This window comes from Choristoneura fumiferana, chromosome 30, assembly GCF_025370935.1.
Source record: "Choristoneura fumiferana chromosome 30, NRCan_CFum_1, whole genome shotgun sequence".
Classification (NCBI taxonomy): Eukaryota; Metazoa; Arthropoda; class Insecta; order Lepidoptera; family Tortricidae; genus Choristoneura; species Choristoneura fumiferana.
In genome coordinates, this window is record NC_133501.1 from 8,031,623 (window position 1) to 8,054,243 (window position 22,621).

General features: G+C 39.3%; 2 protein-coding genes across 7 annotated transcripts in view; one reads left to right on the top strand and one right to left on the bottom strand.

Annotated features, from left to right (window-relative positions):
* The window catches only part of LOC141444733 (uncharacterized), a 25,348-nt gene extending 9,556 nt beyond the window's left edge, over positions 1–15,792 (top strand). Inside the window, exons 4-10 of the mRNA XM_074110348.1 lie at positions 3,917–4,069; positions 5,268–5,405; positions 6,851–7,018; positions 8,431–8,577; positions 9,611–9,712; positions 10,465–10,560; positions 12,228–15,792. Coding sequence (XP_073966449.1) covers positions 3,917–4,069; positions 5,268–5,405; positions 6,851–7,018; positions 8,431–8,577; positions 9,611–9,712; positions 10,465–10,560; positions 12,228–12,464 — 1,041 coding nt within the window. The 3' untranslated portion in view covers positions 12,465–15,792. The remainder of the gene's footprint in view (positions 1–3,916; positions 4,070–5,267; positions 5,406–6,850; positions 7,019–8,430; positions 8,578–9,610; positions 9,713–10,464; positions 10,561–12,227) is intronic.
* A 1,789-nt stretch (positions 15,793–17,581) lies between these two features.
* Positions 17,582–22,621, bottom strand: part of LOC141444740 (igLON family member 5-like) — a 253,183-nt gene continuing 248,143 nt past the window's right edge. For all 6 annotated transcript variants that reach the window (XM_074110365.1, XM_074110364.1, XM_074110368.1 and 3 more), the window contains one exon: positions 17,582–21,901. In XM_074110365.1, the coding sequence (XP_073966466.1) occupies positions 21,761–21,901 (141 nt within the window). In that variant the 3' untranslated portion in view covers positions 17,582–21,760. The remainder of the gene's footprint in view (positions 21,902–22,621) is intronic.

The following is a 22,621-nucleotide window of genomic DNA, read 5'->3' on the forward strand; positions in this document are numbered from 1 at the left end:
ATTACAAAATGATCTTAATAAGCTATTATTGTTAGTAAGACATAGATTGATTGATTGAATTAATTAAATTAAACTCGTATCATCAGAAAGAAAGAAAGAAGATATTTATTAACATTCACAAAGAAACACAAATACAACAAAAAAAAAACAATAAACAGCAAACAAAAATAAAACAAAATAGATTTTGTGTGTCCCCGCAACTGAAACGGCCGCTGACTCAGCATAATGCTGAGGCGTTAGACGCCTGCAGCGCTGATATTCTGTCAGAACCGTCTGTGACTCACGGAATGATACATAAATAAATATACTAAACGTATACGTGTGCATAAATAAATATACAAAGCCGTGGTGGCCTAGTGGTTTGACCTATCGCCTCTCAAGCAGAGGGTCGTGGGTTCAAACCCCGGCTCGACCTATGAGTTTTTTAAATTCATGTGCGGAATTACATTTGAAATTTACCACGAGCTTTGCGGTGAAGGAAAACATCGTGAGGAAACCTGCACAAACCTGCGGAGCAATTCAATGGTGCGTGTGAAGTTCCCAATCCGCACTGGGCCGCGTGGGAACTACGGCCAAGCCTCTTGTTCTGAGAGGAGGCCTGTGCCCAGCAGTGGGACGTATATAGGCTGGGATGATGATGATGATGATGTATACGTGTGTAAATAAAATTAAGAAATAAAATAGATTTAATAAAGTTGACATGTTTGAGTATAGTTTTGTTTGCAAACATTTGCACGTTTCGTTGTCCCATCCGTGCGTGTGTCGTTTAGCTCGACAATTTTCGGGCCAATTCGTAGCCCTTTAGCTGCAAAACGCGCACTGCGCGCCACCGATCTGCATATTAACCTCCTGGGGTTCAAAGTGATAATTCTAGTACATATTGTTAGCAATAGTACGTAATAGTACATTGTGTCTTAAGGGCGGTAAATAAGGAATTACGAACGAGAGTCTATTAGAAGCCCGAAGTCGAAGACTGAGGGCTTTAATGAGTCGAAGTTCGTAATTCTAGTACCGCCCGTGCGACATACAATGTTTTTCATCACATTTGCGAGTAAAATTTTATATTTCTAAAAGAAAAAATATAATTCTTTCCAAATATTGGCGATACCTTAGGCTGCGCTCTTGGCAGCGTCGCCCTCAACCTCCCTCGGCATGCGCCGCAACGTGCGTGTGCATGTATGTGGTCCTGCAGCAGCAGCGCGCCCACGGGCACGGACTCATTTACCGACCTTGGGCTTCATGACAAGCACATTAAGGTCGAGGGTTTTATTTGGGGGGTTGCAATCAAGGTAGCCTGCATGTTACGACACTGTTTACGAGCAAGTGTGATGAAAATCTCTTAAGCAAAAAATCTATGTACTGAACCGCTGTAACTCGCCTACTATTACATAAACCCCCAGTGGGTTTTCCAATAGTGGCATAATAAGTTCATTGTATTTATATTGTTTCGATTATATTAAATAAAAAAAAAAACTTTCGAAAAATAAATAGTGTCATTTTCGCTGTATCATTCAAATTTACAAAAAAATAATTCAACTATCTATGAGACATTAAGTAGGCAGGTGGTAGAAGCTTGTGCAAGGTCCGCCCGGATCTCTACCACCATCTTGCTCGCTAATCCTGCCGTGAAGCAGCAGTGCTTGCACTGTTGTGTGTCGGCGTGGAGAGTAAGACAGCCGGTGAAATTACTGGCACTTGAGGTATCCCATCTTAGGCCTCTAGGTTGGCAACGCATCTGCTATCCCCCTGGTGTTGCTGGTGTCTATGGATGGGCGGTGGTGAACTCTTACCATCAGGAGACCCACTTGCTCGTTTGCCATCCAGTGGAATCAAGTTTTAAATTTCGATGTAAATTTTAGTTGTATGGTGGGTCTCAGGGGGTTATGAAGTGGTTTAGCAGGGTTTATTTCGTTAAATATGAATTCGGGTTTGTTTCATTCTTTTACTGATTTTTGGTGTGCAATAAATAATATTTCTACCTATTGTATTTATTGTAAATATGAGCGAGTCTCACGGTAGTTCCGTAATCACGTGATGTTCTAAAAATCTGAACTATAAATAAATCGAGGGTATTCTGGCAGAACCGGATAAGTGCATAAAATTTTGTTTTTATACAGTTTTGCTAGATAAATAAAGCAGAAAAAATTGAGTATGCCTATGTATGTAACTATTGCACTTATTCTGTTTTGCCAGAATACCCTCGAAATATCTGTACACGTCTTTATTGACTGTACATTAAGGTCGTGTATACATACTTTTGCAACTGTCGCCGTATCGATATCTTTGTCTGTACCTAATTGTGCTGATTCTTATAACATTAAAATGAATAATTCAATACATACCTACTTGTTTTTTTTTAAACCCTACTCCCTCTACAGGGTGTAAATTTTTACCGCCGCATTTACGGAAAGTATTCTCAGTAGTCTCAGTACTGCATATAAGAAGATTTCCTGAAGGGAAATATAATAATATCGTATTTTAAAAAATAAACATAACTGCGACTCAGTTTCTTGAAATTCTTGCGTATTATTAATTACTTTTAAGACGACCGGATGGCCAAGTGGTTAGAGAACCTGACTACGAAGCTTGAGGTCCCGGGTTCGATTCCCGGCCGGGCCAGATATTTGTATGAATAATACGAATGTTTGTTTTCGGGTCTTGGATGTTTAATATGTATTTAAGTATGTATTTATCTATATAAGTATGTTTATCCGTTGCCTAGTATCCATAGTACAAGCTTTGCTTAGTTTGGGACTAGGTCAGTTGGTGTCAAGTATCCCATGATATTTTTTTTTTTTGAAAATCTATGTCTAGCTGTTTACATACCAAATTTGATCGAAATCCGTCCAGCCGTTTTAGCGTGAGGCGTAACAAACTGCGCCCAGCATTGGGACGTGTATAGGCTGGGATGATGGTGATGATGAGTCAAAACATGCTTTTAAAAAGATAATAAAACTATACAGTAATGGCATTTCTTACAAATTTCCCGGCCGCTGATTTTTTATTTGTTCAGTCTACAGGAAGAACATCGCGAAATTTTTAGTTAGTTTAGACCAGTGATGGGCAAAGTACGGTCCGCGCCAACTCCGGCCCGCGAAGGGATTTAATCCGGCCCGCTGACGTTCCTTCGAATTGAATAGTACCTACCTATATGGCCCGCGATAATTATTATTTTGATCGTCCTACAGTATTTCATTTCGTCGTTGCTACTGCAATACCGCGGAACTAGCTTTTTCCATGAGGTATAATTTTCACTGTCAGAACAGTACTAACATTGTACAGTTCTGACAATGAAAATTGTACCTTATGGAAAATGCCAGTATAGCAGTAGCAACGACGATTTCATTATTTGGCAAAAACATTAAAAAAAGTATAAAATAGAACGGTGTAATTCTGGCCCTGCTCTAAAATATCTGTAACTTTCTGGCTGGTTCGGATAGATGGCGCTGATCCCGAAATATATTAATATTAGTTCCTTTTTTTTAACACGGTGCCGCTAGTCTTAAGATTGTGTGATCTGTACAACTTACTTTCACTTTCATAATTACACCTCTCGAACGATGGTCATCTTTTTAATCTCCTCAACTTCATCCTGAAAAACCTATTTTCTAATTAACACAGTTAGGTCGACTATTCCGAGCATATTGGAGAAAAAATTACATTCATAGTCAAAATACCACAAACGGGACTTATCACGCTATTATTATAACAAGTAATATTACCTCGACTTTTCGGCAACGTTACAGTTGCCGTGGTCACGAGTAGACTGAAGTGTGGGGTGTCAAGTCTGCCTAGCAGCGCGAGTCCTTCGAACTACCGCAATCGATCACTAATAGTGCCGGCACTCGTATCACGAACTACCCGCACTTGGTCACTTTTATTAGTCACCCTATCACATTGTTATTTTTGTTGACAGTGCCACAAGATCTTCGCGAGCGAGGAGTATTTCAACATCCACTATAACCGAGTGCACGGGGGGCTGCTCACGCTGGCCGAGGAGCCCGAGGCGGCGGAGCCGGATGCGGCGGAGCCCGAGAAACAGGAGCCTGATACGCTCATGATCGTGCAGGTAGCTTGCCTCCGTTTATATTTTTTACACAGCGCCATCTATCCACCTTGAACCGAGCTAGTAAAGGCCTGACCTTATACTATGAAGTACAAAATTGGAATTTCGTATGTTGCCGATAGTGAGAGGGATGGTACGATACAAACTTCGATTTCCGAATTTTGTAGTAGCCCCCCATGGAGTTTCACCACGCTGACAGGAGCGACTACTACTTTGAATAGTACATTGTGTCTTAAGGGCGGTAAATAAGGAATTACGAACGAGAGTCTATTAGAAGCCCGAAGTCGTAGACTGAGGGCTTTAATGAGTCGATGTTCGTAATTCTGGTACCGCCGTGCGACATACAATGTTTTTCATCACATTAGCGGGTAAAATTTTATATTTGTAAAAGAAAAAATATAATTGTTCCAAATATTGGCGATACCTTAGGCTGTGCTCTTGGCAGCGCGCATGCCCTCCCCCTTCCGCAGCATGTGCCTGAGCCGCGTGTGCATGTGGTCCTCCTGCGCAGCGGCGCCATCAGTACGGGCACTGACTTATTTACCGACCTTGGGCTTCATGACAAGAAAATTTGTACGCGCAATGACTCATTTACCGACCACGGGTTTCATGACAAGCACATTAGGGTCGAGGGTTTTATTTGGGGGTTACAAGCAAGGTAGCCTGCATGTTATGACACTGTTTACGAGCAAGTGTGATGAAAAGGCATTTTCAAAATACGCGTACTTTAATCACGCACGAAACACTACAACTACAATACACGGTATTTGACAACTCCTGAATTTGCCATGTCTTATATATTATTATGAAAATATAGATAGACAGACAGTGTTTAACGAAGAGAAAACTTAAATCGGAAATCTTAAAACTATATACCTGTCTCTTTCTCAAACGCTTTTCTATATGCAGCAAGTATGGCGGTACTTGCGTGTGATGTCACATGCAAGTGTGTCTTTCTCTGTCTAATCTTGAATTTCAAACCTTTATAACTTTGTTATTTGTAAAGGTTGCTTAAAAATTGTTCCTCTATTCGATAACAGGCATTGTGTAGTTTTATTTTATAAAAAAATAGTCAAATACCGTTTTATAACGCAAACCACAATTACAAATGTAAGCTTTTGTACAAGCATCTCAAACCCAAGACCCTCTGCATGAGAGAGGTCAAACCACGGATTTGTTCTAATTTTTTTTTAAATTATAGGATGAAGAAGAAGAAGAAGCAGAAGAACAGGAAGAGGAACAAGCGACGGTGGAGAAAGAGACGAAAGATTATTCGGTAGAAGAGTGCAAGGCCCCACACAAGGCGGCGGAACAAGTTATCTACTACAAATGCGATTTGGTGAGTTAAATAACATGAGATACGTAGAAAAACGAGGGTCACGGATGTAGCCAAGTGAGTTAGCTCGTTGAAGTGCCAATGGGCCATATAGCACGGAGAACGGATGGCCGTTGGGGCCGAAAAGTTTCGAGTGGAGGCGATCAACGAGATGGACGGATGACCTGGTTAAAGTCGTGGGTTCTCTAGGTCTATAGGAGCCTATATCCAACAGTGGGCGTTATAGCTGATATGATGATGAGTAAAATTACAAAGTCATATAAAGCAATAAATTAATAAAACTACCTATCCTAAATTTAAAACACTTACATAAAATTTTGAAGACCGGATAGCCAAGTGGTTAGAGAACCTGACTACGAAGCTAGAGGTCCCGGGTTCGATTCCCGGCCGGGGCGGATATTTGTATGAATAATACGAATGTTTGTTCTCGGGTCTTGGATGTTTAATATGTATTTAAGTATGTATTTATCTATATATGTATGTTTATCCGTTGCCCAGTATCCATAGTACAAGCTTTGCTTAGTTTGGGACTAGGTCAATTGGTGTTAAGTGTCCCATGATATTTATTTATTTATAAATAAAACCTAAAACTAAAACAAACTACTTAAAGAGTACTCCTAAGGCAAGGTCCCGAAGATGCTGGCAGCGTGTCCTCTTTGAATAGCCAAGCTGATTCTTTATCCGAGGAAGCTGCCAGTTCTTGGGTCACCCGTGACGTCTACTAACCTTTTCGAAATTTCTTTTAAAATTTTACAGCAGTAAAATAATGAGCAAAATAATGCCCACGGAGTAAAATAATGATATGAGTAAAATACGTTACAGGTATTGTGCATGATGATGTATTTCCAATGGGAAACGTCTGTTCTCGATGAGAATACGACCGCACCCGCAACTGAAGTATCAATCAATTAATTATTAAATAAATAAATAAATAGCACGGGACAATTCACACCAATTGACCTAGTCCCAAAGTAAGCTTAGCAAAGCTTGTGTTATGGGTACTAAGCAACGGATAAATATAGTTATATAGATAGATACATACTTAAATACATAGTTAACACCCAAGACCCGAGAACAAACATTCGTATTTTTCATACAAATATCTGCCCCGACACGGGAATCGAACCCGGGACCTCAAGCTTCGTAGTCAGGCTCTCTAACCACTAGGCCATCTGGTCGTCTATTATTGTATTAAATGAGTGACATTTTTGTATCCATTATTATGGAACTTTATTATTTAGTGTTAAATGTCAAAACGGCTGTACGATGAGTACTGAAGGTAATTATTGAGAAAGCACGATAAATACGAAGTTTTCCAAAAGAATGCGATGGAAAACCATTATGCAATGCTCATCTGTACTAAACTGACTTCTCGATTTGCTTGCTATTAAATTTCGATGGAACCTTCGGCGCTAATACAACTCGCACTTGTCTGTATTTTCCGACAGTGTAAAATCCTGTACCCAAGCGAGAAGGCGTACAACACACACTTCGAGAAGAAACATGGCACCCAGTCCTGGCAGATGGCCCCCACCGGATTCAAGTTTATAGAGCAGGACCTGAGTGGGGAGAGCAGGCGCCCCCCTCCGGGGGAGGATGTGTTCTGCTGCGAATTTGTAAGTTTTATATGCCTCTTTTGGGTCTATATCGTATCGCCAAATGATCGTTTACCCTATGTAATGATTGTCCTAATTGTTAATTATATTTATAACCATCGATCTTTTAGGAAATTTACAAAATAAACCTTCCCTAACCCAATCTAAGTAACCAACGCATGAGGTGTTCTGAAATATTTTCAGTTTCAGGTGTTAGGACAATCATAGCAACAAACATGACATTAGGATAAATAATGTTAGGCGATACGACGGGCTCCTGCCTTTTTGTGTCCCACTTCTAGGCATAGATCTGTCTTTTTCCTCTACTCCAGAATGGCCATCCGCCTGATAGGCATCTAGGTTCAATATTTTTCAGTACAATTAGCTTTTGACAAAATTCATTTATTCCAGTATTAATTTTAAATCCGAATTCAAAATAGTCAATTAATGTGGAAGATTTGAGAATGACAGTAAATCGGGTATGCATGGTCTGCTTGAATAGTTTGGTGTATGCATTCTGCAATGCCGTTGGTTGAGGGGCGGTACGAGTGTTCAAAATCTTAGCAAGCGAGGAGTATTGCCGCATACTCTACAAACTAACCTAACCGACCGGGTGTATCGGGAAATGGAACGTCCTCGTAAATTAAGGTTGTCCGGCCAGCAATTACATCCGGTCTATCCTGCCACAATAAGGGCTATCGTTTTTTGTCTCACTAAATGGCGCACTGTTGCGTGAGGTTTTTAAGTATGGCTTTCAAAGTCTGTTATTACGGGCGTGAAAACAAAGTTTAGATTAAAATCATATTTAATACATCTTAAAACCGTACCATAAAAATATCGAGCATGCCACAGTGTTGAATAGTTCCCGTTTTGTTCGGAAAAAAGGGAGGACTAATGTTTCTGAAAGACAAAACTGTCTCAAAACACAGACATTCATTGCCCCGGAACGCATATTTGCCATAATTAATTTCAGATATTGCAAAATATTCACAAAATTATTCTAATTATAAATAAACCCGCGTAGCTCACCCAAAAACTATGAGATTTGACATTTCGGAGACCTCACGCTACACTAGCGCCTCTAGTGGCGAATTCATTCGCGATAGCCCTCATTTTACTATTCGGCCGAATACCGGATAGACGCGTACTATCCGACCGGATATTGGACAGTAAAAAGCTTATAAGTAGTTGTGATTAAAAACTGGTAACTGAATACGTATTGAGTGCGACATTAATTAAATTATACCGTACTCAAGTAAAAAGTGCGCTTTCTTTCGATGATAGCCCACAAGTCCTTGAACAAAGGGAGAAATTGTATTTGACAACCAACGGTTTTGCAGCTTTGTCAGCGTCTTCTGCAACCCTAACCCTAGATTAGCTATTTTTTTTTAATGTTTTGCATTTAATTAATTGGTCGCGTATATGTATTGCAGTGTCCAAAAACGTTCAACATCAAGCGCTCGCTCCAAGTGCACAGGAAGCGCGTGCACTCGGACCGGCTGCCGGCCGGAGAGCCCGCCGGCGTCGGCAAGCAGCCCAACCGGAGCAAAGTCTGCGACATATGCGGCCGCGCGTACAACGTGAGTACACTGGACACACACACATTGAAATTGATAATTGACATTGAACGTTCTTCTCTTTTAAGATATGGCTTTTCTGTCCTAATTAATAGGACAATATCGCCAGTGGCAAGGTAAACTCTCTTTGAGAGGGACGTTGTACGGTGGTTGTAGTTTTTGCAACTTGATAGTAAAATTCCAGAAACCACGTGGAGACAAATTGCGCATTAAAAATGCCAGACACGAGAGCAATATAGAATTTTGTGATCACTGTTCACTGTTAAGGTTAATCGCCGCATAAAACACTATCAAAATTATACTTCAACTAGCCAAAGAAACAGAAATAGCAAAATTAGATATTGTCTACATCCGCCATGTTCGAATGCTACAAATCGAATCCCATTAAACGTTGACATTGAACATTCAGATTGAACATTGAACATTGAACATTGATGTTGACTTTGATATTGGTCATTCACTTTGACATTGAACATTGCACATTTCAAAATTTCAAAATTTCAAAATTTCAAAATTTCAAAATTTCAAAATTTCAAAATTTCAAATGATTTATTCAGTAAATAGGCCGCAATGGGCACTTTTACACGTCATTTTTTTTAAACTACCAGCGCTTTCGGAAATACCATCATTGCCAAGAAGAATGCGCCGCAAGAAACTTGGCAGAAAGTCATTTTATCATAAAAATATAATTACAAATAAAATACTTAAAAACTATATTATACAATTAAAGAAAAAAAATCAAAAAATAATAATAAAAGAAATACAGGGATGTATGGGGTCCCTTAGAATTGAACATTAACAGTTTTTTTCATATATTTTTTCCGAGGCTTAAGTGCACCTGTGTGACTATGCCAGCCACAATGGAAGACTCGATAACTAAATTCATCAAACACTGCTATATCTAGATTCCCTAGCTGCAAAAGAGTGCTTGATGAATCTATATACATATACGCATGACATTGAACATTGACATTGAACATTTTAAGATTTACCTTTGACTTTGATAGGTATTAACTGTTTTTTATTGCGTTGTCAGTCGAACGCGGCGCTTCGCTACCACCAGCGGCGGCACACCGGCGAGAAGCCCTACCCCTGCACGCTGTGCCCCAAACGGTTCACCATGCCTATGTTCTTACAGGTAACTTACAGCACCCGGCCATAAAGATTACACATCGGTATTTGGAAAGAGACTCTGCTAATTTCGACTTCTTAGAGCGTTGTCACACACTACTTATGTGACTTTTGTCAGTCGTTGTACAGGTGCAATAGAGTACGGACGCATTTAGATGAAAATATATAATAAAGAGTTGTTGAAACCCCCCAAAACTTTAAATTGTACGACGGCATCTTTAGGAAAAAGAGGGAACTATCCTTTTTCTAGTAGTTGCAACAGCTCTCTATAGATTGATGATGTAGTTTGGGTGACAATACAAGTACAGTCAACAAAAAGTACGGTCAGCAAAAAAAAGCTTGTTTTAGAAATTATATTTTTACCAAAAACTTATTTCATGAATGAGCTGTAGAATTTGATGTCAATTTTCGATAATTTTACCGCTTAAAATCTGCTGCAGTTAGAAACCTTATAGTATGTATTTTCCGTGACTTAGTTGTCTCTATAATTTTGTTGGTCAATTTTGTTTGTCTATTGCTTTCCATTTTTTTTGTGCTACTCTGTTCATACCTTCGTATTATCTGTGGAAACCTTGAATTGGCTTTATTGTTACATGTTTTCAAATCAACCTGTAATAGTTATTTCAAGTTGTTGGTTTTCCGTATAAAATAAATGATAAACTTTATAAAATAGTTGATGTAATTTGTGATGATTTAATATAATTTGTGTGATAAAATGTTTTAGATCTGAAATAATAAAATAATTATTGTAATTTACAGATTCATATGAGAACGCATACGGGAGAGAAACCGTATGAGTGCCCGCACTGTCCCAAGGCGTTTACCAACAAGGCGGCTCTGATACGGCACGACAGGGTGAGTACACCAGTACAATCCAGAGATTCCCAAACCTAGGGGGAGGCCTATGCCCGACAGTGGACGTCCTACGGCTGAGATGATGATGATTAAGACGAAATTCGGTATACAGATAGTCCTGGGGAAGAAAATAGCATAGTTTTACCCCGGAAAATAAAGGAATTCTATGCGGACGGAGTCCAGGGCAACATCTCAGTAAATAAGAAACAAACAAGCTGAGATATGAGGTGCATAGGGGAAATTCGTGTCTGTACCGTTGACCAGCAGTGGTGTAGCGGTATAGCACGCGGTACGGAATACCGAGGACATGGGTTCGATTCTGGGTTGCTGGTATTATTTTTCTGTTTTTTCTGTGCATCTATATTTCAGTTTGTATTTTCAATTTAGGTTTTACGGGATGACCGTAAAAGTAAAAATTTGGAATTGAAATAAAAAATACAAAAATATTCCAAAAAAACAATCTTGACATCTAGTATGTCATTAAATTTTACAAGGACATATATAGGGCGACTGGCAGTCGGATGTGGGTGGGATGATTGTTACGGTGATTCTGAGCATTTTTGACCACATTTACTATTATGCTAAGTTTCACGGTTCTTTAAAATAAATTCAAATAATTGCTCACTACTTTATTACCCATAACCGCAATAAAGACATTTTGATTTTTGATTTTGATTTCTACTGCTACACTGATCAAAAACCTCTTTAGACATGATGGTAAATAAAAAACTGGATGATTTTGGTAACTTTGCGTGACTTCAAAGAAAAAGTTACAGCGATTTACGCGTACAAATTGCTTAATAAACTTCTTAGATTTACGGGCTTTCTAGTAATGTGTCATTTAAAGAAAGAAAACTAAAAATTTCATTTCAAAAAAAGTAGCCTCGTTTCCATACAGTGCAATTGTGTAAGAATACGACGGTACTGGCATAAAGACATAAAAAATGACTTTTCACAATAGTAAATGTGGTCAAAAATGTTCATAATGTAATGATCTGAGTAGCGAATTTTCACATCGCGGTTTTTCACTATCGCAAATTTATTTTTCGTCATTTTTCACGTAGCGATTTTTCATGAAGCGTTTTATAATGTTCGCGTTTATTTTTTTCGCCTATTTTACCAGTAGATTATTTGCGATCATGAAAGAACGCGGTGTGAAACTTGTCGCACAAATCCTTGAAGCTCCTACACCCGACTGCCAAACACCCTGTACCAACCGTGAACGTGAACTTGCCTTCGAAATCCAAAAGCTTAATGGTTACTTGACCTGAAATGTATATTTCAGAACTAAATTATTGTTATTATTATTTTAAAATTTATGACGGTGGAAGCATTCTACACTTCCACTGAACGTAGATATAGTTAGTGTTTAGTATTTTAACTAAGGGACCCCATACATCCCTGTATTTTTTTTATTATTATTTTTTGTATTTTTTTTTCTTTAATTGTATAATATAGTTTTTAAGTATTTTATTTGTAATTATATTTTTATGAAAAAATGACTTTCTGCCAAGTTTCTTGCGGCGCATTCTTCTTGGCAATGATGGTCTTTCCGAAAGCGCTGGTAGTTTAAAAAAATGACGTGTAAAAGTGCCCATTGCGGCCTATTTACTGAATAAATCATTTGAATTTTGAATTTTGAATTTGAACCCTCTACGTCTCCACAGGTACACACTGGCATCAAACCGTACCCCTGTCCGGAATGCGGCAAGTTCTTCACTCAATCCAACTCCATGAAGCTCCACGTCAGCACCGTCCACCTGAAGCTGCCGGCCCCGTACAAGAGCAAGAACAGGCGCGACAAGAGCCAAGCCCGGGCGCTCCAGCTGGCGCTCAAGAGCCTGCCCGCCGGGGAGGGCATCGACGACGAGGAGAAACCTCATAAGTTTATATCCATGGGTTGAAGTGGTTTAGAAAGCAATAGCGTTGAGAGTTGTGCTATTAGGCTGCGAGGGGGCAATGCGGAGCGGAGCGGGGGCAACGCGGAGGGGGGTTGCGGATTGTGTCTGTCCTGCAGGGCTCGAAATTTATAAAATAGCGGTAAATACCGGTTTATTTCGGTGTAACTCCGAACTTTCATAAGAACGCGAACGTTTTTAAGAACTTAACTATAACCTAAATAAACCGGTTTATTCGACGAACGACAGCTGGCCAGCCGGCCAGATTGGTTTTTATTGTTCTAAACCGGTTAATCTGACAAGAACTTTATGGGAATGATCCCTTGAAAACCGGTTTAATAATAACGGTTTCGCGAACGAAACCAAAACGAAAAGGTTTTGCGCCAAGTACATGATAACGGTTTGGAAATTTAACCGGTATCCGAGCCTTGCTGTCCTGTCGTTTAAGAGCGAACGGGACAGAGACGAGCGCGAGCGGGGAAGCGGTGTGCTCCGCATTACTTTCTCGCTCCGCTACGCTATCTAGCTCTGAGCCTCTGCGGGCGGCTCCGCTCCACATTACTAGTTCAGCACCCATGGACAGAAACAGTTCGCAACCCCGCTCCGCTTCGCCTCTCTCTCTTAGATGGAGCTTTCTTCGGCTTCTTGCCACACGTGACGTCATAGTTTAATTTTTTCGTTTAATTGACAAAATAAAAAAAAGGTCCAATATTTTGTGATAATTTAACTGACGGATTAATAACATTTTTTAAGGATACTAGCCCCCTGTTTCACCATCCTTTGATTAAATTTATCTGACGGATAAATGTGATGCCGTCTCTGTTTGTTTTGTTCGATTAGACGGAGACGGCATCACATTCATCCGTCAAATAAATCAACCTATGACCTATACACCTATGGACTAGAAATTCCTACAAAATACGCGTGCATACCTAAACATGTCGCATAAAATGGCGCTCAAGGGTTGTGCTATCGATTTCGAAACCAAAGTATTTGATATCGATACTTATTCGAATTATTAGCGGCTAATACTTTGAGCAGCAATGGTATCAATATTTTGTGTTTATTTTTGGAAAAAATCAGTTTGAAATTCACTATTAATAACTAATATGATACAAGTGGAAAACATTTAACCGAACGTGCAAAAGAGAACTAGGCTTGTACCAGAGACTTGCACGTATTAAGTAGCGCGTGATTACCTTGTGCCGACTAAATTAAGCAACAACCTTTTAAATGCCCTTTATTTGTAAAACAACGAAAATAATACAAGATTTTTTTAAATTTACATAAATCATCAACTATCTCATGTTACAAATATCGAATATAGCGAATCGGATAACGACTAAAGTTCTGTTGAACTGCGACTTCATAATGCAACAAACAGCAGTTTCTTGTGCCGTGGATTTATTATCTGCGCCTGCGTAGTTCGACTACTTCCGCCGTAATACATCATTTTCAGGGAACCGGTAAAATTAGAACAGCCATCAGGCGGGCCGCATGCCTGTTTGCCACCGAAGTGGTATAAAAAAAAAGTCAAAAACCATGGACGAAATGTACAGTTATCTCAGTTCTACTTATTTTACTACTTAGTTACTTAAGAAGATTGTTAATTTTACCAAATTCAATGTAATCAAAAATACAACGTGAAATGATGAAAAATCTGCATATCTTTGATGGAAATGATATAAGCTTAAGATAATTAATTATTATTATGTAAATATTACCATGAAATGGCAATATTTGATGGAATAACGGCAACTAACCTATGAAGAGTCAAAAACGGTTGATTTCTCGTTATCCTAGAAGAACACTGTTCTATGGAACACAAAGGTATATTGCGTTTGCATCACTTGATGTCCACAACACGAAACCAAATTTAAAAGTATTTTTATAACACTGATAATCACCAAAAACTCCGTAAAATTAGTTTACTTGACAGCTCACGTACCACAAAGCCTCTGTCGCATAAGATGGCGGATGGCACGATGAAACGTCACTTGCTCGTAATGACAAACCATTGGCGAGTATAGAATAAATAAATGTCATGCCGTCTTTGTTTTTATATGCCGACACACCTTAGAAAGAAAGAGATAACACGTGCTTTTTTAATTTTTATATCGATTTTACACATATTTGCATAACAAAATGTATTTATAGTAGAATAGGGTCCCCGCTCCATGTGTTTACTTACTCTGAAAACTGAAACAGCCCCTTAGCCTATCTTGCCTATTTATTCAGTTAACTCTCAACGTTAGTTTAGAGGACCAGGGGGGCTACTACGAAAATCTAAAATCGAAGTTCGTGTCGTACCGTCCCGCTCACTCTCGTATTAAATAACATAAGCGTCAGCGAGGCAGCAAGATACGAAGTTCGAATGTTGCATCTCCTAGTATAGGGCCAGAGGCTTTATTTTCTAACGTACTCGGAATCACAATCGTTTTCGCCGCCTCTTTCTGTCACATGGTGTAGAATGAGGGTAGGAGGAGATAGTGAGAGCGATCGCGAGTGCCCGCCTTTAGACAATACGGCCACAGGATTACCCGTTGGATTTGAATCCTAGGTTTTATAAATTAATTTAATAACTGGTTGCGAAATATGATTACTTACCACATGTTCGTAACCAGCGGGGCTACTACGTAATTCGAAGATCGTGTCGTTCCCTCTCTCTGACACTTATACTATTTAATACGAGAGCGAGAGGGACGGCACGATACGAACTTCGATTTTCGAATTTCGGAGTAGGCCCTTAGATACCCAGCTGTTCGCTGACTTCGTATTCGGAGATTTAAATTTATCCTGTCTCCTATTTTTTTCTATTATCCTCTTGAGTCCTCGCGTACTTTATAAAGGACCAATTAACACTAAGAATAACAGCCGAATGTACTTTATAAAATACATAATATATGGTTCATTGAATAAAGTATTTTGAATTAATATCGAAAATAACAAAGCACGTCAACCACGTCTAGGTCTTAAGCACTAAGTTTGTTGAAAAATGTCAGGACTCGGGAGGGTATACTAGATTGTTTCCCGGTAATTTATTTTCTTGCATTCTCAATTCCCGAATTCCGAAGCCCTGTTGTTCTGAGAGGAGGCCTGTGCCCAGCAGTGGGACGTATATAGGCTGGGATGATGATGATGATTCCCAACTCATCTGGATTATAGCTTTCTATAAGCGAAATATGTTTTTTTAAATCTGTTAATTATGTACATTACATACAAACTTTACTTCTCTGTATTATTATTTGTATAGAAACCAAACTTCGTACGTTTATTATTATGAGTTTTACGAACACTGTGCGTCTTATTTTGTATTGTAAATAATTTATGAGCAGTGGAAAATAAAGTATTTAATAAAAAAGTGTATTAGTTTTCCGATGTTAAAGTTGGATAACCCGTTCCAAAACCTGCGTTGAAGATGTGGGCGCCAAGATGGCTAAGCTTAAGGGCGGTTACACCAGAGATGGCCGAGGGTGTGTTCCAAGGAATGTGCTTTTCATGAGCCAAAAGAAACTCTTCATTTACCGATATGGAGTCATATATTACGGTGCCGAAACATGGACGCTCACGTTAGGGCTGGTCCACAAATTTAAAGTTGCTCAACGTGCTATGGAAAGGGCTATGCTCGGAGTTTCTCTGAAAGATAGAATTCGTAACGAAGTGATCCGACAGAGAGCCAAAGTTATCGACATAGCCCACCGCATTAGCACGCTGAAGTGGCAATGGGCCGGCCATATAACCCGAAGAACCGATAACCGTTGGGGTAGACGAGTTCTTGAGTGGAGACCACGGATCGGCAAACGTAGCGTAGGACGTCCTCAGACTCGGTGGAGCGATGATCTTCGCAGGGCGGCTGGCAAGAGCTGGATGAGAGTGGCCGAGGATCGTGCTCAGTGGCGTGCCATGGGAGAGGCCTATGTCCAGCAGTGGACTAACATAGGCTGATGATGATGATGATGAGTCATATATTGGGGAAACTACAAACGTCCAGTCAACTTTTGTTCTATAAAAAGATGTATACGCACTATTTATCGCATTAATAACAAGTATTCTCTTAGAACAGGGATGGGGAAATAGATTTAGGGGCTGTTTCACCATCCATTGATAAGCGTTAACCGACGGTTAAATGTGATGCCGTCTCCGTCTATTCGAACAAAACAAATAGAGACGGCATCACACCTAACCGTCAGTTAACACTAATCAATGGATGGTGAAACAGCCCCTTAGAGATGGGCCATATACAATAATTAGAAAATTTCCGCGGGTCAGGGAGTATTTAATGAATAAATGGCCATTGAAACAGAGGCAGACCGAAGAGATGGCGGGATGACTTGGACGCATATCACGTAGTGTCAGGAGCCTGTTCTAGACAGGGACGAATGGCGGAAAAAAGGGGGCCTTTGCCCAGCAGTGGGACACTAACGGGCTAAAAAAAAAGGTTGGAAAAGTTATAGCATGGTTACGATGAGTTACGGTGAAGGAAAAGTTTGAGGACTGCACCAGCGAAGAAATTCCAAGGTGTGTGAAGTTGGTTGCGCAGGTGGTAGGACCTTGTGCACGGTCCGTCCGGATTGCTACCACCATCTTGCTCGCTAAGATAAAATTTATTAATTATATAAAAGCTGCCCTCTTGTATAAATATTGCTGTGCCCAACAGGGCCCATGATGATCACATAATCTCTTTGTAACATCTGTAATCCAACCGTGAAGCAGCAGTTCTTGCACTGTTGTGTTTCGGCTTGGAGAGTAAGACAGCCGGTGAAATAACTGGCACTTGAGGTATCCCATCTTAGGCCTCTAGGTTGGCAACGCATCTGCAACCCCCCTGGTGTTGCGGGTGTCTATGGGTGGTGATGATCTCTTACTATCAGGAGACCCACTTGCTCTTTTGCCAACCAGTCGAAAAAAGAAATTAACAATTCGCACTGCGCCCGCGTGGGAATTACAGATCAAAGCCTCTCAGTTTGTGAAGAGGCATGTGTCCTCAGTGGCACTTATATAGGCCGAGAGGATGAAGTTAGAGCCGTTCGATTGGTGTAAAAAAATGTAATAGGAAACTTTTCTTTTTTCGTAACCAGTTGTGTAAAAGGCTTTAGGGGAAACTGAAAGATAATGAAAAACTGTTTTATAATAAACTTACACGTTTATTATCTACTTACAGAATCCTTTCTTTCCAAAGAATTGAAAATATTACAAAAAGGCATTCTACAGCCCAACAATTTACAATTTTTTTAATCCTCCAATATTTTTCTAGAAAAAATTACCACTAGTTTTTTTCACGTTAATGGCCGAAATCTTTGGTATTTTAGGTTTATCTAAAATCTAATAAAAAATAAAAAAGGCAGTGAATTATCAGTATTTTTTTGGTAGAAATAAATTTCGCTAATCTCTTATAAAATATTAAAATTAAAACTCTAATGATGTGTACCAATATTGCTTATTTTTTCGTTTAAAATTAATATTGCACTAAAAAAAACTTTTAGAAACTAGAGACTTTTTTAAATACACATTAATTCTAAAATAGCTTTATCACTAACACTGTTTATTGCTTAATATAATGTTACTACATATTAATAAATTCATTTATGATGGATGTTTTAATATCAAGAATAAAGGACAAATCATCAAAACCTTAAATATTAAGTCTTTCAACACAAAACACTCAGAACGGATGTTATCTAGCTCAGCTATACAATTATTTCTGTCATTTTTCGAGCGGGGCTGTACCTACTGTGACCTACTTCCCCCTCTTTCTGACACATAAACACAAATTATGCGCATTTTTTCTGAAGATGCTGATAAACTTGAGGGTTCACTTGTAATGAGCATTCTAGGAAATATTACATTGCAGATAAAAGCTGGCAAAAAAAAAAAAAGTACCTATGGTATCCGGTAGCATGGTGTACGATTGTGTGCTCTGAAGATGAGCTCTGGTTGAGTTCGAAACGCGTCAGTGTACTGTGGTGGTGGTGATAGATGGGTTTGTGTGATTTGTGTGTGTTCTTACAGTGTGCAGGTGGAGGAACTGCATGAACACGCATATCTTGCATAAGCGTAGCTATCATAAGGTCGCGGGTGCGCAAAGTAATTGTTTTAGTTCATTGAATTGGACCTCCACAAAGTAAAGCCTGAGTCATTTTTTTTTAAATACCGGCCAAGTGCGAGTCGGACTCGCGCACCGAGGGATCCGTATAATTTTTTTATTATATGATGTAACTAAAAATTTACGGTTTTCGCAATTTTTCCTTTATCTGTGCTATAAGACGTTACTTCGTACCAAATTTCAAGATTCTGAGTTCACGGGAAGTACCCTGTAGGTTTTGATTCCCTTGCGAGTTTCGAAAATTTGCGGCATAAACGGCTGTATCTTGATTGCGTTGCTTTAGAAGTTTGATTTTTTCACAGCTCCAAGGGACAGAGACCTGAGTATTTGTTATAAATTTCAACTTGATACCTCCACGCGTTCCTGAGAAAAAGGGTCTTGACAGACTGACGAACGGACAACAAAGTGATCCTATACCTAAGGGTTCCGTTTTTTCCTTTCGAGGTACAGAACCCTAAAAATAGGAGTGTTGTAGCGAGAACTCTATTGAGCGTTCTAGCGAGCATTCAAGCGAAACAACGGTAAATTTGCTTTGAGCTTTTTGCCGAGCGTCTTGATCTACGACTTACTAGTAGAGCGTCTCTAGAATGATCGTGCAATGTTCGTAGCAATGTTTGGCTCTATGTAGGGCTACTATGAAATTCGAAAGTCGAAGTGCGTATCGTACCGTCCCTCTCACTCTCTTATTAAATAATATAAAGGCGCGGCCACATGCAAGTCGCTCGACGCTCGTTTCCAACGTCAAATCTGTTCACGTGACATTTAGCGATAAAGCTGAAAATGTTCGACTTTATCGCTGGAAAAAAACCTCTCCAATTTCGGTAAAAACACTGTTATTTTTTTGATTCACTCCAATTTACTTTATTTGTACTACTGCCACGACTGCTACTAGATGAGATTAAGAAATCAGCTTCCAAGACCAAGATCATTCCTGCAAGCAGCCATCGCTACTTTTTTAGAGTCGCGGGAAATTCAAAATCACATTCAAAATGGGGTCACGTGACCAGATTTATCGCTGCAAACGGGCGACGAGCGACTGCATGTGGCCGCACCTGGTCTACGGCTACAGACGGTACGATAAGAACTTCGAATTTCGTAGTAGCCCTGCTGTTTGTTGTTCAGTTCGACAAATTTATAAACAGCGAATGCTCGATGTTCTGATAGAAGTAAACGCTCATGTTTATCAGCATATTAAAAAAAAAACAAATTTGTTTCACACATGCAGGTCATGAATATAGGCACAAAGTTTTAAACATCAAGGAGCTTTTGCATTCGTAAAATTACAAATTGGAATAATTGTTATTTTAACAAACCAGTAATGTCACTTATTGCATTAAATAGTGTTAAAAAATTACTTAATTTTTTGGAAAGAAATTCTAAATACATGCGGGCGAATAATGTTTGATGGAAAACGAGACGTTGAACTTGGATGCTATATTTATCACGTCTATCGGGGACATAGTTTATATTTACATTTAAAATCTAAGTAAGCAATTCCCATTTCAGAAAAATGATTATTGATTAATATAGTAAATAAATCAGTCATTGTTTTTGCAAATCATATACAAATACAGTTAATTGTGTTTAAAACGAATGTTTGGTGGAAATCCACACAGTAGGTAAACAAGTATGCTGGTATCATCATTCCCATTTTATAAATTATAGGTACACATAATCAATAGGCCTATTACCTAATCATAGGTAGGGAAAGTTTCGAGTTGAAATCTATTTTTACCAATTTCTAATTTTAGTTTTTTTTTAAATATAAATAACGAAATTAATCTCAAACCAAACCAATTTGAGGCGAACGCACTGTCGATCTTGTGTCAATAAAACTTTAAAAAATAGAAACAACTGATACAAAATAGTCATTATAGCATTTGAAACTCGATATAAAATAATTTGTGCTTTGGTTGCACATAAAGAACAGTCTCTGTACTGCACAACATTAATTACTGCTATCGAAATCGTTTCACGATTATGTTTGTATTCCGTGGAGTTTTTTTAATAAAAACTATTCGATAATAGTGTCAATAAACCATTTGATTGCTTTTTAAAAGTTTGAGTTAGTTTTGTTTTGTAATTTGTTTGCTTTTGTATTCTTGATTTAAAAAAAAATTTGATCAGCAGGGCTACTCCGAAACTCTAAACTCGAAGTTCGTGTCGTGCGGTCCCTCTAACTCTCGTATCAAACAGTATAAGTGTCAGAGGAACTTCGAGTTTCGAGTTTCGGAGTAGCCCTGCTGCACCTAGTTTCGGGCTTGAGAAAGCAGTAACAAAGTACTACTGTGTTTCAAATAATGTTGAGCTTGAAATTAAGATTTTAAGTAGCCTTTGCAGTTAAAAGCGTCTAATATTAATAAAAACTCATTTAACAAGATCTTCCTTTGCTCTGACTTCGTAACTAGTTTCGTAATTTGAAGCTTCCGCTTTGGAAATTTCGCAACCAGGTTTTGTTGAGTTTCGAAATAGGATTTCGAAAGGGATAGGGATAGGGATTCGAAAGTCGCAAAGCTCTTATTATTTCGTAAAATATGATCGCAATAGTACTGCAGAACAAGATAATTTTCGAGTTGATAGTTACAAAGCGGGTTTATTGATCATTGTGCTATTTTCGAAATTGATGCGCGGAATTACATTTGAAATTTACCACGAGCTTTGCGGTGAAGGAAAACATCGTAAGGAAACCTGCACGGTGCGTGTGAAGTTCCCAATCCGCACTGGGCCCGCGTGGGAACTACGGCCCAAGCCCTCTTGTTCTGAGTGGAGGCCTGTGCCCAGCAGTGGGACGCATATAGGCTGGAATGATGATGATGATGATGATGTGCTATTAATCACCATCATATCAGCAATAGGACGTCCACTGTTAGACATAGGCCTCATCTATAGACCGCCAGTTACTTTGTTTGGAAGCGGCCTGCATCCACCATGAACCCGCAGCTTTAACCAAGTCGTCCGTCCATCACAGGTGGACGTCATTCGAGAAGTATTTGATTGATTATTGACACTGCAGCAAAAAGTTTCAATTAAAAACTCCACGGTCACTTAGATCTACTAAAAAACGTAAAAACCTATAGCTAAACGCCGAATTTTTACATCGGTTACAAATTCAAAAGTCGTAGCCGTTACAGCCTCTCCTGATTGGCTACCAGCGCGCCATTGGAGGCGCTCGGCTCGCCATTGGTCAGCCGCTGACCAATCAGGCGAGGGTATATAAAAGGAGAGCGATGGTTGAAGCCGTCAATCGGTGGTTGGTCGCCGAAGAGAAGTTAGGCGAGAGCTCGTCCGCATGGACCGCGTGTGGGCCGCCCAGAGTGTGGAATTGGAAAATGTCGCTAACCTGAAATGGCCATCAAAAAATAAATTAGCATATTGAAAGATGCACGTTCTTAACACGCACGTAGGGGGTCATTCAATTATCACGTAAGCAGATTTTTAATAGTTTTTGACTCATGAAACTACCGTGAGACTCACTCATATTAAATATAATGACCCGGATAACATAACCCGGAAACATGTCGAGCTAAACTCGATTTAAGACGTGAGTTATCCGGATCATTATATTTAATATGAGTTTTTGACTCCTCCCCTTTGTCAGAAAAATTAAGCAAAACCTATGTTACACATTAGTATATATTTTAGTCTTCAAGACTAGAAAAACAAGCAATTATAAGAACTGCACTTTATCCCAGTCGTATCTAGCCTTGCGCTGTTTTCTACTGTACCCAATTAGATAATTCCAGCCGTATATGTTTTAGCCCTGCATGTCCCAGCAGCCAAATATGTGGTCTGCCACCCTAAAGTTGATAATCGTTTGCATGTCATCAAAAAATAATGCCAATAGATGTGTCTGTCAACTGGAAAGTTCGACTTTAGCGACATATTCATTTACGAGTACCTCGACGTTTCAACCACATTACAAAAAACGAAATCACGAAAGTTTAAAACATTATATGTTTAAAAATTGATAGACCACTTATTTGGCTGATGATACCTCTTTCTAGCCGTATCTATTCTAGCCGTGTGCTGTATTCTGTACCTCATTCTAGCCGTATCTGTT